The 16,701-nt window shown below is 47.7% G+C and overlaps 1 protein-coding gene across 1 annotated transcript; it reads left to right on the top strand.

Moving 5' to 3' along the window:
* Positions 1-477: 477 nt before the first annotated feature.
* Positions 478-15,180, top strand: LOC149343358 (endothelin-converting enzyme 1-like). The gene is made up of 5 exons (XM_089546941.1): positions 478-676; positions 5,184-5,412; positions 7,794-7,968; positions 8,152-9,813; positions 14,455-15,180. Exons 1-5 carry the CDS (start codon positions 478-480, stop codon positions 14,854-14,856), a joined length of 2,667 nt encoding a protein of 888 aa, XP_089403067.1. The 3' UTR covers positions 14,857-15,180.
* The last annotated feature ends 1,521 nt before the right edge of the window (positions 15,181-16,701 follow it).

The following is a 16,701-nucleotide window of genomic DNA, read 5'->3' as shown; positions in this document are numbered from 1 at the left end:
GAAAAGTTTGCTAACACGTCTCGGTCACGACAGTATTAGCCATTAAAGGATTTCGCCTTAATATGTTCCCTTTAACGAAGCGTACACTTCGCTATATAGTCCTCTAAGCAGTCAAGTACTTTATGCTCTCTCTCTCTCTCTATATATATATATATATATATATTTGCCTATCTGCAAGCGCCATTTGGCTCCTGAATTTATCAAAAACGACATAAAAGCTAGTTGTATTTAGTGACCTGATCTGGCAGGTGCAGAGATCTGAGGAAGCGCTGCGCGTTGGAACGAGCATTATTCGTCGAGCACAAGATGTATAAATTTCTAGGCGAATGCTGAATACTGGCTTCCCTGTGTGGAGCACTTATGACGCAGGCGGCTTTTCTCACATGACAAAGCCAGCATCCGGGCAAACGCGCGTGAAAGAACGGGAAGAACGTGCCGGCCAAGAAGACACAGAAGAAGAACTGGCTAGCTGAAGCGATGGATCCCCCGTCGGAGAAGTCTTCGAGCCGCCGTCGCCACAAAGCTTCCAGAGCTGCGACCCGCGAGACGTCGAAAGGCGAGGCGCAAGAGGACGAGGTCAGCAGGCACACCACCAGCAGCAGTCGCGTCAAGAAGGGCGGTGCCAAGCGCCGTCACAGAAAGCGACCGTCCACGGGAAGACACGCTGCGCCTGAAGGTGAGAAACATCGCAATCTAGCGCTGCAGCAGTGCTTCCGTAGTTTGGGTTCCCCTCGCTTTGGTGACTTTCGTTCAGGGGTAAAAGACGCCATTTCTTAGAAAATGTAGAAATTGAAACGAATGTTCTTCTCTTCAGCTCGTACCATGTTTATTACGCGATAACTGGCACATTTGCACTGTGTGCGCAACGTATTTTCAGTTTTTGGCTTAGATTCTGTCCAGTGTACATAAATGTATCTGTACCCTCATTTCACCGCAATACCAACAAAATATGCTTGCGTTCTATTGCTGAATGCACTGTGTTCCTCGTATTTCTTTTTTGCTATACCTAAAAGGCGTGAAATTATTTTTTTTTCCTATTATAACCGCATAGGGTTTGAATTTCAGAAAATGTATTTCTACTCCAGGAGTTTGTGAACCGTGTGCGAGAGCTGAGGCCCCCTCCGGCTTACGAACCTTTAGCCTTACGCCGATCACTGAGATTCATATGTGTTGCGTCTTGCAAATAAAAACCAACTTCAATTTTAAAGTCGGCATCCATGTTGTCTGGCATTAGAGATTTCCGAAGAAAAACCAACTGAAATCATGGCATCTTTCATTTGAAAGTGGTCTCAGCTGGCGATATCAATGGCTTTTTATGCCGCTTTGGAACTTATAAAGCTTCATAGTTTCAGTCAATATAGCCTCTTTTTCATCCTACCACGGTAATAAATCCATTACGGCAACTTCAATTCGAACTCAATTCAATTCGCTCTGTCCCTTTCTCGTGTCTTGTGCGCGCGCGCGTGTGTGTGTGTGTGTGTGTGTGTGTGTGTGTGTGTGTGTGTGTGTGTGTGTGTGTGTGCGTGCGTGCGTGTGCGTGTGCGTGTGCGTGTGCGTGCGTGTGCGCGTGCGCGTGCGCGTGTGTGTGTGTGTGTGTGTGTGTGTGTGTGTGTGTGTGTGTGTGTGTGTGTGTGTGTGTGTGTGTGTGTGTGTGTGTGTGTGTGTGTGTGTGTGTGTGTGTGTGTGTGTGTGTGTGTGTGTGTGTGTGTGTGTGTGTGTGTGTGGTTTTTGGCGCCTTTACTTTACAGGTTAACTCTATGTTTCTTAAAGACAGAAGAGCATTAAAGGAATAAGGCAGAAAATTGAGGATAAAGGCACATTACATCCCGATGTAAACACCTGCTAAACGTTGCATACAACTTTCGTCACTATGGTCTAAACGGACAAACGGCGGCCTAGCTGCCACATTTCAATTGGCGGCAGGTTTGGCGACAGCATTGTGGTCTTTTCACTTCCCAGTTTCCCGTTTGAATGACGCTACATCCGCGCCGTCGCCTCAACCGCTGGCGTCCTCGTCCCATCCCGGCAACGACGTTTCCGGTCGGGAGCCGTTTTCCGCCGATCAGTGCGCTTGGTCGCCCTCACCTTACGGTGCATCCCGCACCCCTACAACCCCGCCAGATTGGTCTACTGCTTGGTCATACGATGGTGAGTGGCTGCTTCGTCACGGGGACCAACTTCCCGAGAAACATTTTGCGGACACGTCCGGCGTCAACGTAGTCATCTAATGGATTGGCGTTAACATATACAAATGTAAAGGGATGAAAGGGGCAGTATGCCAACCTTGAAACAAAGTACGATCGCCAGAAAATACTCACTGGCAAAAGAAAATGCGAGATAAGCCAGCGTTGGAGCTCTTTAGGACGGCCAAATCTACAATTTAAAAGGAAAACTTTTTGTGACAATTCCAAAAGGAGGGCTTTATTTTTTAGGCTAGGGCTGGTTGCTTGAGGACGAAGTATCACCAACAAAAATTTGACACCACGGTTGACGATTGCTGTTGGCGCATGCATGACAGAAAAAAAATAGAACATATTCTTATCCAGTGCACGACTCTCCAACCCTCAGTGCACTGGGCCACCGCAGGAATTCACGAAGCACTAGGGTTTCGGAATTGCCAAGACATGCTTAATTTTCAAAAAGCAGAAAAAAGAAAGGGACGACTAGAAGGTTCGTGGAAAAGGTCAAAAGAGAAGATTAGTAATGGGAAGGAAATCACTTATTAATATTACAATATTAAGCATGCTAGAAATTAATAGGTAGTTTACACTTGTCCCCACCCCGATACAACGGCGAGGCTAATAATTATCGAATGCCCTTCCGTACCCGGCGCCACGGGTTGCGTTAAGGCTAGTAGTGAACGACCCTGTACATATCAATTACGTACAATTGCGGACGAAAAGAATTTTGCTCACTTTTCCGATGGCCGAACGAGGCAACTGCAATACGCGGCGCAGCGATATCACGAACGCAGCGAGGATGAAACTGGCCGTGCCATTTCCACATTTTTCTGAGGTGGAAGCGACTATGACAAACAGGTAATGTTTGCAAAAATAGTTTCAAGAACGGCCTGTTTAATACGGTGAGTCACACGTCAGATGGCGTTATCTAGGTTGTTCTGGCTCTACCGGTGTTTGAATGTACAGCCGCCCGCACACTTAACACAAATCATGGACTGCGTGGTTTATACAGACGCCAGCCACGAAACGCTAGCCGACCTGCAGCGAGATCATGATCTGTATAGGTGTACACTCTGTTTACGCCGCGTAGACAGCGCGCTCATGAAGGAGCCGTTTCCTTCCGCATTGCGCTCGCGGTTGCGGCTTCGAGCGCCCAGGCAACGCGTTGTAATTTCCTTATCTCGGGAACAAAACATTGGGGTCGAAGTTGCCGCAGCTCGAGCGTCTTTCTAGTTTGGTCCCAAGGCTGCCGGTCTTACAAAATCAAATTCATATGCTGTGTTCTGCACTTAAAGTAAGGAAAAGGCAAAGAGCAAGGCGAAACGCGGAAAACGCCCCTTTCACAAGTGTTGGGGTGATCCGGCACAGACAAAAAAGCTTTCAAATCGAACTGTGCGCCAACTATCGCCATCCGGCTCAAAGATACTAAGAGCATGCTCTTCCAAGCGTCAGTCTGAGACACACTGTGCGTCATTCGTGTTAACTACGCGGGCGCCTGTACTAACGTTCCCAGCTCGCAATAATGCAACGCCGTTCTGATGCTGCCCCAGACCATTACGGCCCCATATCACTCTTGCCAGGTCTTCAGCGACGGTCGAATACTCACTAAGAAAGTAGATACCGCTACTCCCTACAAGCAGGTAAGATTTAAACTTGTGCACGTAGTCGCGCATAAATAACGGACCCCCAGTGCAGCGCAGCGGCTGCGAACTTAAGTGGATTTTCTCTTCCGATCACACCTGTGCTTGATTAAAGGCAGTAGTATGGAAGTCGTCTAGCTGGGTCACCTGTGCGACTGGAGTGCTTCGTGATTTAACTTTTAAAGGTCTAACGAAGAGTTGATCATAGTGAGCCGTAGTACAGTCAGTTGCCCGTTAAAATACTCTTGCTATGGCGCAATTATTGTATGTAGATTTCCGATGGAAGATATATCCTTTTTATACTGCTAGGAGCAACCTTTAATACTACAGTGACTAAATTATATATCGCAATTTTACTCTATTGCCTTCTGCTGAAATACCAGGCGCAGTCGAAGCCCGCTAGGGAAAGATGGATGTGACAATACACGGCAGCGATTTTGGAAACTCCTCCTCTTTATTCATGACGTCGCTTTCATGGTCCTTTCATATTCGTAAACAGATATCAACTTCTCGGATGCGGGCGCATTCCGGCCCAGTTTAAGCAATTTTTTCAAGCACAATTACCAGCGTCTTGCGAGCATTTCAAGTTAGGAACCCTGTTGATCAACTTGCATGCTGACACGTGTGCCAGTCGCTGGGCGTACACCTTCTCTGCCCTCTTACTGACGGCCGTTACGCGGGTTCTGCAAAACGTGGCGCTTTCTGAAATTAATGCGCACGATGCGCAATGCGCAAATGCGATGCGATGCAATGCAGTGAGATGCGCAATGCGCAACCTAATGCGCAAGTTTTACACTTAAAATGCCTCAAACATATCATTTTTGGGGTCCTATCTGCCTTACAGCACACAGAAACGACGTTTTATTGCTTCGATTCTTTCAAGCTATCCTGCAGTTCTGACAAACTGGTACATTGCAGGTGAGGTCAGGGTGAATGTCCTGCGATCTTTGAGCGCACACGTGCTATTATGCTGACCGATAATCAGAAGGAGCGCGAAATTCTCGATTTGCTCGTTATTAACTCCAAAAATGATGTTGTGGTCATGTTTTCAATATGTATCCTACATGTAGTGAAAGTTGTGAGGTGGAGGATGCGCTACGCATGATTTTTTAGTATCTGGTGTACTCAGCCACGTGTTCTTGGCCCATACATGGGACTGTTTCTTGAAGGCAATTTAGTTTGTGTAGCATCCATAGTCTTTCGCTTGTCTCGGTCCTTGTTTTTTTCAGGCTATGAATCATGCCTTCTTATTTGAAACTCCTACTAGATAAACTTACTCATTGATCAAAGAGCTTCCTTCCTTCCTTCCTTCCTTTCCAAAAATGGTCTTCGATTTCAGCAAGGGTTCTTGTTTTCTTTGCAGCATCCCCGATCCCTCAATGCATAGAAGTTCAGGGAAGTGGGAAGAGTGTCATCGCAAGCCAGGAAGGTGGCTTTTGGGCGCAGCAAGGCAGTCCAGAGCCGTTGCTTCAAGGATTGAATCATGACACGCTCAGGCCTGGTTGCAGCTACGGGGCAGCTGGGGCTTTTTCACCCGCATCCGTGTTCTCGGACGAGGCCATGCTACCCTCAGATATGCCATTCGGAAGTGGGTCGGTGCTGTCCCCATTCGAAAAGAGTGGCTCAGTCGATCTTTCGCCCTCATCACAGGACGCAACGCTATACTTCGAACCTTCTGTGCAGCACCATCCAGAGATGTAATAACCTCCTGCTAACGTTTGCACGTTGTGTTTGCGGACACCTGAACTGCGCGGCGCGTATGACAAAATTTGGTTTATGGGGCTTAACGTCCCAAAGCGGCTCTGGCTATGAGGGACGCAGCATAGAAGGGATCCAGATAATTTCGATCACGTGGGGTTCTTCGTCCACTGACGTCGCACAGTGCACGGCTCTCTAGCATATCACCTCCATCGAAATTCAACCACCGCAGCCGGGATCGAACCCGCGTATTTCGGGTCAACAGCCGAGCGTCATAACCACTGAGCCGCCGCAAAGGTGACTACGCAGGTGACTGGTAACGAGCAGTCGCGTCTACACTTGTTAGCTTTTCATAGTTTAAATTCGTTTAAAAACTGCATTGCCCAGCTGCAAGTGGTGGTTCGAAAAGAAACAGGAAGCATGGAAACAGGATGCATCCCTTGTCGCGTCGCAAACGGCCAACAAACCGTTGCCATTGAAAACAAATTATGTGATAACGACAAAAACATACTACACACTTCACATAGGTAGAGACCTAATAATAGACTTAATAATTATTAATAATAGAATTCGGATTACAAAAGTGATCCAACGACTCTTGCTCCACCCGTTTAACAAAGAAGGAAGTGTGTATGATAATGATTCCTTGCAGTAGTTTCCTCGTGGCGCGTACACATTCCACGTTTCACCATGGTGGTTATGGCGGCAAGATTCGTTCTTTTAAAGCTTCGAAATTTCCGCTAAGATGTTTGAACAGAGGACTTGAAGCATACCAGTAAGCTGTAACTAGACATTCTGAAAATGTGAGCAACATCATATCGCAAAAAGAGATCATGGGAAGGATAATGCTAAGCAACATTTGCTATACATCTCAAGGCTTTTATCTGGCGTAATGCGTATTAAATCAAGTTTGTGCCCCAGACGAGGGTAGAATATTATAGAGAATTGCAGAGCCTGACTTTCAGTTTTTCTGGAGGTATACTTTTAAACAGCATATGACCCCACACCAGCGGCTACATTAGAACGAACATGTTTCATGGGTTTATTCCATGTTAAGCGCACTCAAAAGATGACACCAAGGATCTTTACAGAATCGACTATTTCCAATATATTTGTGCCTAGCCGTATACTAAGTGGCTCGGAAATGCGTTTTCCTTTCGGCACGTGTACTGTGCGATGTCAGTGCATGTTAAAGAACCCCAGGTGGACGAAATTTCCGGAGCCCTCCACTACGGCGTCTCTCATAGCCTTAGTTGCTTTGGGACGTTAAACCCCATAAACCAAACCAAACCAAACCTTTCGGCAAGTATAACACAGTCTTTGTTTGCTTTATTTGGATTTATATCCTAAGATGGTTTGCATCAACCCATGTTCGAATGTCGGCCAACACTTTATTTGCAAAAAGTTTGTCACTTTCGCAACTACCTGTAATAAAAACGTATGTGTCCCTGGAAATAGCAAGATCATTCCACTAAAAAACGCTATCTTATGTAAACCATATTAAAAGGCCGTATTTTGGGAGGGATCAAATTTCTGAGAGTTTCTGTTCACCATTTCGGTGGCAGAAATTACTTTCACTCGTTTGGAAGATGCGTTTCTCGCATTTTAGAGCTAATTAAACGGTTCAAAGAAAACGAGACATACCTTAAGCGTTGTTTGGGCGTGAACTTATTTTGAAATTTCTTTTCCTTTTTCTTTCTTCGCAAGAGAATGAAACTAAAGAACACATGCATGCGTACCTGGTAAACGTTTGTGATACAGTGAGTCGACTAACTGCCGGTTGCTTGATTCTTGAAAAAATATGTGCAAGGCATGCGATAAACATTTCTTCACTAAGTCTCCAATATCCTAAAATGTCTGCTGCTGTGTGTAATGTAAAGTAGCAATGTCCAGCAGTGTTTCTTTGAAAACTTCATTTCACAAATCCATGAGGGTTTTTTTTACGCATGTAGGCTACTGGCTTCACAAAGGTTCCACTAACATCTTTATTTACATAGTAACATTCCAAGGATTCCCTATAAGTACAATTGGCAAATAGGCGACGAATGTGCTGCAACTTGCCGTTAAATAACCTGCACCTGTGCCCGAATCTGCGGTCACAGTGTATACGGTAAAAAATTTTGAAAAGCGCATAAACTCATAACAAACATGTCACCTCCGATCTTCGCACCAATGTTGTACGCTTTAGGTCTCTATACTGGTGCAGCGCAAGTTTCGTAACACTTCAAATGAGGCAACCGGAACTGTCGTGATCTTTCCCTCCTAACTCGCACAGGCCGGAGTCTGTGCCTCCTGCCACTGCGCCACCTGCCCCAGACACGGACACGCAGCAGCCACAAGACATAGGATCCAGCCGCCAGCCGGTTTCTGCGCCGGCAGAGATCATCAGCCACCCAGAGACACTCTCTTCCGATGCCGCCTGGCAGACTAGTCTCAAGATGCCCAGCGCGGTAAGCAGCCCTGAGCAGTCTCGTTGTACACGTAATAGAGTACGTTGGTATTCTTAACGTTAACCGTCATGTTCACCCACATTGCATGTTGCGCGAGCTGCGCAAAAACATGAAACGCCTGACAGGGAAAGAGTGCTTAGCATCTTCAGTTGTAAATGGGGTTGGTTCATGGCTGGCGAGCAGGTGAACGTCTGCGGATTGACCCCTACTGAGGACCGAACTCAGGACGAGGAAGAGTGGAAGGTCGTCTGTGCGTTGGTCGCGTTCACCGCGGCTCTGGTTGGCGCCACCGCTGTGGCCGCGCTAATGGTGCGCCGCAGAATCAACACGGAGCCGCAGCTGTGCACCAGCGACGACTGCCTGGCACACGCAATTTGGCTGAGTGGCCGCATAAACCATAGCGCGGATCCTTGCGAGGACTTCTCTGCTTTCACGTGCTCTACGTGGATGCCAGCACTCGACGTCTCCTACAAGAAACTGGACCATGATTTGCTCACCGCGTGGTTTTCCAGAATCGACCCACTCCTGGAGGCTGGCGCCAGTCGTGTCTTGGCTGCTGCGAAAGCTCACGCCGCCTTCCGTACCTGCATGGACCAGGAGCCGTCAAACGGGGCTATGACTTTGGATGCGCTTCGAGAATTCATGCGAGAGCGTCATATACCGTGGCCGGAAGTGCCACCCACGGACGTTTCTCCGCTCGGCGTGCTCCTGGACCTGGCCTTTAACTGGCAGCTGCCATTTTGGATGAGCCTCCGGCTGCAGCGCGGCGCACACGGTGACCGGACAACATTGCTGAGCAGGGGGAGGTACGTGCCTTTCTGGGCCAGCCACCACATGGCGTTGATTTCAAGGCATGCCTACGAAAGCTACTGGGAAAAATATCAGGCGGTTTTCGCGCGTGGTGATGCGCCCTTGCAAACGGCAGGCGAGGCCCACAAGATGGCCGCGATGATGAGTGATGTCCTCGAACGGCTGTTAGCTGTAGAAAAGCGGAAGACACCAACACCGATCCGCTTCCAGCTACAAAACATTGTCAAGTTCACCGGCAACATCAGTCTTGTATCATGGATGGCTGCGCTGAACGAGAACGTAAACTCCGCCCCAAATTTTACCGATACTGAAGTGGTCTCTGTGAGCGATGTCGCCTTGATTCAAGCCGTGGACGCTTTATTCGGAAGTTACAGCCGCACTGAACTCTTGCAGCATATAGGGTGGTTCTTCGTGCTGACGCTGGCGCCGTTGGGAAACATCTCCATGCTTGACGAAGGCTTGGTTCAGACATCACGGCCTGTTTTCTGCGCCTCTGAAGTCGAAGCCTCATACGGCGTGCTGCTTACATCTCTGTATGCACGCGCACGATTCTCGAAGGCGGAGCGTGCTGAAATTACCCTCGCGCTCAGCAATGTTACTCGAGCCGCCCTGGATCAGGTGGGATCAATCCGCTGGAGCAATGATGTGTCGAAGTTAACTGCGCTGAAGAAGCTGGAACAAGTCAAGATAGTTCTCTGGCCATCAGATGATTTGCTGACAGTTTCAGGCTTAAATGAGATGTACGCGGCGTTCTTGTCGCACGCGGACATGTTCATTGCATTCTGGCTTGACGGGCATCGTCGCCTTCGAGAGTTGACCGCCGATAACCAGTACAACCTGGCGCTATCACTGCCCAGCAACTCGCAGCTGCCCCTCTTTGACTTCGACCGCCTGCTGGACACGGTCGCTGTTTCAGTGGCAGCTCTGGCTCCTCCTCTCTACTACGGCGCAAGCACTCCTGCGATGCTCTACAGCGGCTTGGGATTCGCATTCGCCCAACAACTGCTGAAGGCCTTGGAGAGCCTGTGGCTTGAGGTTAGTTGAAACTATTCAGGCAGTAGCAGCTTGCTTGCTTTAACCGTTTCACTATTTCGTATATGTACTAACAATCACCTGTGGTTTTTTTACTACTGCGCCCAAAAAAAGATGAAAAAATGTACGTTTCGTTTGAGGATATCTACGGCTGTAAATGCCCAGCAGCATTATTATATCTGGTGGCATGCTATCATTATTTCCGCTGATAGAAACCTGATTTCCCAACTGTCTTTCAGGAAGTCTTTTTGCGATGTGCAGTTAAGAGTAAGCCAGATATGAGTCTATATTTTAGATTTAGGGCTTCAGCGTCCCGAAGCGGCACATGGGCTTTGAACGACGCTGCAGTGAGGGCTCCTGATTAATTTCGGCCACCTCCGCTTATTTAAAGTGCGCTTACATCGCACAGCGCACAGGCGTTTTTGTATTTCTCCTTTAAAGAAATAAGCCCGCCGCCACTGAGATCGAATAGATTTCAAGAATACCCTTTCCAACAGTCAAGAAAAATATGGTCAGTACTTCATGTCCAACACTCTTCGACAAAATTTTGAAAATTTGAAAATTATAAAACACTGTTCTTGAAATATTGAAGGTAACGGTTCATTCTTCTCATATCTAGCAAAATCTTTCTTTTAAAATGTTTCTATCGATGATATAGAACAGTAGAAAACCATAGAAAACCAATAGGGAACGCTTATGATGATAGCAAAAACGTTAATAGAAAAAAAATACGAGACTGCCGTCGGCTGGCCTGCGGATATATTGATCTTTATAGTGAGATCTCGCAATTTATGAAAAAATTGCGTTCATAAAATGTTTCTCGTTAAAAAATCCAGATTTGTTGGGGGTTTGTCTACGGACAGAAAAAAAATGCGTTCCTCATGGTATAATGAAGCCCTTTTCCTGGAGACACTTGTCCTTCTAAAATGTTTCCGCGCAACATAAACAAAAAACTTTGATCCCAAAGCGGCAGACAAAGGCTTAACGCTTCCAACTTTGTTGCCTCGGCCTTGACAGGGCATAGGCATGTATAGCGGCAATAGCAGAATAAAACCGCACTGATACTTATGCAATATTTTTTCAGAGAAACAAACTTAGATAAACACCAGAGAAACAGCCTTTATGGAAACGACCATCAGTTATCTAAGTACAGCTATCTCAAGTAAATAAAATATCCCATAGTCATGCTCGTAGTATACATAACCAAATGAAGAAAACATCTGCCCAGTATACATTGACATACTGCTCATGAAAAGAGCTCCGAGACATCACGGATAAAAGTTATCTCCGGACAAGCTTTTGCAATTACAGTCGAGCCAAAGCAAGTCCAGCGAAGCGAACTCCCAGAGAAAACAAACTTTGCGCTCTCTTGCTTATAGAGCCCCAAAAGGAAAAATGCGAATATTTTACCCGCCGCGGTGGCTCAGTGGTAAGGAGCTCGTCTACCGAGCCGGAATACCCGGGTTCGAACCCGACCGCGGCGGCCTCGTTTCGATCGAGGCGAAACGCAAGGAGCGCCCGTGTGCTGTGCGATGTCAGTGCACGTTAAAGATCCCCAGGTGGTCGAAAGACCTCCACTACGGCACCTCTTTCTCTCTTTCTTCCTTCACTCCTACCTTCCTCCCTTCCCTTACGGCGCGGTTCAGGTGTCCGCCGAGATATGCGAGACAGATACTGTTCTATCGTGGCCAAGGGAAGACACGACGAGGGAAGACACGACGAAGACACGACATTTCCTTTCCTCAAAAACCAATTTACCAATTTACGAATATGTGATTCACTTTCTCCACGTTAACTCGTGAGCAATCAATGACCTGCAGGACATATCACTGATTGCTCACCAGGAACAGACTGCGCACAGTGGCACGGGCAAATATAGGAAGAGGAAACACGTTGTGGTATTTTTTTTTTTTTTGGTACACCGGCTGACACAGCTCTGGCTGCGGCCTCCAGTCATGGCGTTCCCAGCGGTGACGCCGCCGCCGCCACTTCGATTTACTTCACCGCATCGACTCGATCTGCCATGTGTCCATGTTTCGTGGGTGGCCGCGTTGGGTGTCGAGACGTTCCGTGGGTGTCATGTTAAACTGTTCCGCTTGCCGCTTGCCGAGCTGAGCTTGCGGCCGCTTGCGGACTGCGCCGTCTGGCTGGGCACTTTGGATACGTTGCCGAATGTTCCCTTTGACAGAACAAGTATCGGGTTTTGCAAAAGTGTCCTTTCAGGAAGTGCATCTTGTCCGCAGTTTCCGGCTGTCTCTGTGGTTAGAGCACACGTCGCCTGTATGGCCTTGCGTCAGCCATGTGCATACCAGGGTACATGCTCAATGTGGGCAGAACCTATATTCCGCGTTGGAGTAGTAAAAGAAGCGCAGTACCCGGAGGCGGCAAAGTGGCGATACGATGGTGGTGTTAGTGCTGCTCATTATATGGACGTACACAATGGCACTATCAAGAACAGCTAGATTCTCTATCACCTCCTTAGGCTGTGTATTAGGGGCAGAAGGTCCTATGACTTCTTTGATCGCTCAGGAATGGAAAATGATCCGACACCTCGGGCACTTTTCCACCGTGCGTGACACTGTTGATGCCCTGGAGAGCGTGGGCGAGATGTACTTACGCCGTCCTCAGGATCAGTAGATTCTGTTGTAGCTCAACTCGCATGATGAGTTGCTGCTGCTGTGGCATTTGGACCTGTGTTGCCTTTGCAGTCTAGACGCCTTGTGGGATGTGGTGCACGAGCCAGTCAGCGAGGTTGAGTTCGTCGCGTGGCCTTAAAGGGCAACTTCAGAGGTCTTCGAATTCGATGAGCTTAGAGAGGTCGAATGTTTGAAATTTCCCGGTGAAACATGTGAAGTCCTTTTGGGACATGAGAAGTGCCAAAAGGACTTCGCATGTCCCAAAAGAGACATGCGGCGGCCTTCATCTCGCGGCGGCCTTCAAGCTGCTCCGCAGCGCGCAGCACCAAGAGGGGACATATGATGGCGTCATCTACGGTACCTGAACATTTAATATACGCATAAACGCTTGCTTTGAACGAAGAAAACCAACGCCAACGAATGCGAAATCCACCGAGCATTGTTTAGAAACATCCAACAACACACAGAGCGCTTGACGTCAGCAGAAATTTGAAATCGTACCGTTCGTGACTTCGAACTGATCTCTGCACTTCTCTGGTGCTGTGAGAAGCCAGAAATTTATTTAAATGCTTGGCATTCTTTTCCTACAGGCTACGTAGATTTCAAGCCTTGAATATCGCGGAATGCCCAAAAAGTCGTGGAGTTGCCCTTTAACACTAACTTCAAGTCGCCAGTGGGCCGGGTTTTCCTTATACGATGCTTGCTCTCGTTTGGGTGGCTACATAAGTCATGGTGAGGGTTTGCGGGTGAGTTTGTTAGCTGGCGTCGAGGGCGGAGCATGTCGCCCCATTAGCTGCGTTCGGTGTTGGTGTTTTTCATGTTAACACATTCGGATCTTGCGGTGTTGTTTCTGCAAAGTGACCCGCAGTTGCCGCGTAGGCCTAACTCAGAGTGACAGGCAGCTTGGAGCGGGAGGGGAGGTAGCGGGGTATGGGCGTTCAGTCACGCTTAGGCTTAGCTGGTCGGCCTCTCGCGTCCAAACATTCAATGCCATTAGTTCGGCGAAAAATTCGTTACCAAAGTTGAGCTCGATATCTGCAGTTTTGGCTGACGATGAGGACTACTTTGGTGAAATTCAAGGCTGGTTGCATCATTCGATTTCTTGGTCAATGGCTGGTCCTGTGAGAGCCCATGCGGAGAGTGCTTGTTTAGGCTTTCGATTTCTAAGCGTCCCGAGACATTTGTGCTCCAACTGTTGCAACCATTTTTCTTGGACTACTCCAGACACTTCGTGCCGACGCTTCACGGTCGCAGCGTCCAGTTTCATGGTGTTAGGAGTGGCTCTCTCACTGTGTGCCCCTGGACATTCCTTTTGTTTCTAGCGATGGTCACGGCGTTGACCGACGACTCGATGTCGATTCACCACTACGGCACTTCTTTCTCTTTTTTCACTCTCTCTTTCATCCCGCCGGTGTACTGTGCGGTGTCAGCAGCCGCCACGGTGGCTCAGTCGTTATGGCGCTCCGCTGCTGACCCGAAATTTCCGAAACGCATTACTACGGCGTCCCTATAGCCAGAGTCGCTTTGGGACGTTAAATCCCCATAAACCAAACCATAAAAAATCTTACATCTGAACTCGGCGACCATGTGAATGACAAAAAATTCTGGGCCGAAAACAGGATACTATTCTGGATGTGCACTCGGCAGTTGTGTCATACTTACCTAGCTAAGCATGATTAGTACTTGCCTTCGAGAAGCCGCACTTATATTGGGGTCTCTACGCTTTAAACAGAAAGGAGTAAATATCAGCTACGATGTCCTCTAGCTCACTCCCTTTTTAAGTCGTGTTTAGAGCGTAATATTCTCTTTGGCATATAATCATTTGAAACGAATGAAAGACGTATATTAAAGCATCTGTCACCGATGGGACCAAGTGCCGAACATTTGTGAATTGATCATACCAATCGCAGGTCCTGCTCAAACGAGGAATGTGGGTACACATACATGTAGAGCAGTACACGGCACGCAAGTTGGTCCGAGCCTGAAGTAGCGCTTACCTTTCTCGCAGATCGATCCCAGCGACAAAGTGGTAGCGGATACGCGGGAGTCGGCCGTGTGGGTGGAGGCTGTCAACGAGCGGCGGCAGTGCTTGGTCCGTCCGGACTCGAAAGCCGCCGGTTTCCAAGACATCTTCCCCGAAGTGCCGGCACTCGAGCTTGCACATGCATCCTTCTTCTCTGCGCTTGGTCGTGGCCGGCCGCTGAAAACCGTCCAAAATTTCACCGAGGAGCAGGCGTTCTTCGTCGCCATCTGCCGCGGCATGTGTGACCACCGCGATGGCCGCGTCGGCGTACTCTACGGCGCCGACTGCAACAAGGCCATGCGCAACTTCCCGCCCTTCGCGTCGGCCTTCTCTTGCCCCGAAGGATCGCGCATGAACCCCTCCCACAAATGCCCTTTTTTCAAGTGACGCCCTCCGCCGCTGTTTCTGTGCCGCTGCTTGTGCGCAACTGCTGGCCACCACTTTGCGGCGTGTGTAGGCAAAGATTCGCGCCTGCTTTACCAGAATGCTTTTGTTCGAAATATTGACTTAATTCAAGAACGTTACCTTATGTTACCATAACGCGATGCTCTCTCCAAAACCAAACTGCAAAAGATAATCCATCAAACGTGCTTTGTGTAACTTAAATATCCGAAGGAATGCATTGTCTTTTAATCTACAAATGACTTCCAGCAGTTTCAGGTAGCCGCCTTAACAGGACTCTTGAATAAGGCGTTCGTCTTCGCAATTGTGTTTTTCCGAGAACTTCGTCCCTGCAGACTTCTTTTCGGACAGCAAAGGCAGGTACTATGTAATTTGCGCTGTGCTTTGCCTGATTGCAAGAATGTTTCGAAGTGAAACACAGGAGGCGAAGTGCCTAAAGACTTAATCCACAGCACTTTCCCGATTTCCATCGGGCGTCCTCCATGAGTCGTTCCGCGTGTTCCTGCATTATCAGATGAATTACTAAAATGCCTTTAGTGCGTTTCTGTGCGACTCAACATGCCTGTATTTAACTGTCGCATGTCCAGACATTCGTTTTGTTTAGCTATTTGCTGCCTGTGTCGAAGACCTATGATCGGACCTGATCGGACCGCACGGATCTTTTCTGGAAAACTGTTTCGATGTGCCGCTTACATTACTGCTTAACGTTTTCTGCGGTGTTTCTTAAGTGAGCACTTATCAAATTCGAAATGCTTATCATTGTTTGGCAGAACTTTACTGTACCATGTAAAACCGTGTGTTGTTGACAAGACACCGCTGGTGTGGATTCTACCTGTAGCCAGACGGAAGGACTCTTTTCTTTCAGTAGTCCCCTGAAATTTCTATTGAACGAAGAACACACGTGTTGTTGCACATATATATATACTTGTGCATATGTATTTTGCCACAATACATCCTTTTGCAAAGATATAATTATAGTAGTCAAGCACCACTTCGGCAAGCCTATTCTACGGTTCCACGTTTTAACGGCCTTGCTCTATGGGAACGTCGACACACTGATGTTAGCTTTTTCTGTACAATAAATTTGTCTGCACTCTGATCCGAGCAATAGCGCATTATTGGTTTTTACCTTAGCTTGCACTGAAAGTGCAGAAATCTTAGTAGCTTAGGTCTATGATGCAAGTAAATCGCTTTACTGCTTCTTTTCAGAGCAGGGAGAATCTTTCTTGAGATGGAGCGAGCATTTCATAAGACTAACTCTACAGAAATGTATCAACAGCAAAAATACTCGACGCAATGAATGGTTTATTATTGTAGCTTAAATAAAACAGGAGATTGGCGCCATCAACCGTATCGGTTTTGTGGTTAATTTTCTTTAGTCGTTTTTGCATTGGTATTGCATTTTATCGCCCCTCCAAGAGCCAAGAAGGGTCTGCCGTATTTTCTGAAAAAAAACAAATTTCCTTGCGGTGTTGCGCTGCTAAGTACGAAATAGTGTGCGAAAGCACAGTTTTTTGCAAGTGTACACCACCGCCACGTACCTGAAAGCGCGATTGAGGTATCCAAAGGCTAACAAAAACAACCCAAGGAGTCAGTTATGCGAGTCGTTTTAAAATAAGACTTTTTTATCGTCACCGTCGATTTACTGAACGTACGCCGGCGGCCTCTGCTCCAATGCCGTGTTTCTTCAGCTAAGTTGCCAACGCCAACTTTTATTTATCTAGTGCCGTGTTTCTGCCGCAGTGTTGTCCACGCCAGCGCATGCAGCCCACATTTCTGTCACTACCACCGCATAGCTCAAAGCGCGAATTTTGAGTTTGATCGTAGCAT

The sequence above is a fragment of the Amblyomma mixtum genome, chromosome 5 (assembly GCF_055824585.1).
Source record: "Amblyomma mixtum isolate Tamu chromosome 5, ASM5582458v1, whole genome shotgun sequence".
Taxonomy (NCBI): domain Eukaryota; kingdom Metazoa; phylum Arthropoda; class Arachnida; order Ixodida; family Ixodidae; genus Amblyomma; species Amblyomma mixtum.
This window is presented reverse-complemented; position numbering and strand designations above follow the sequence as displayed.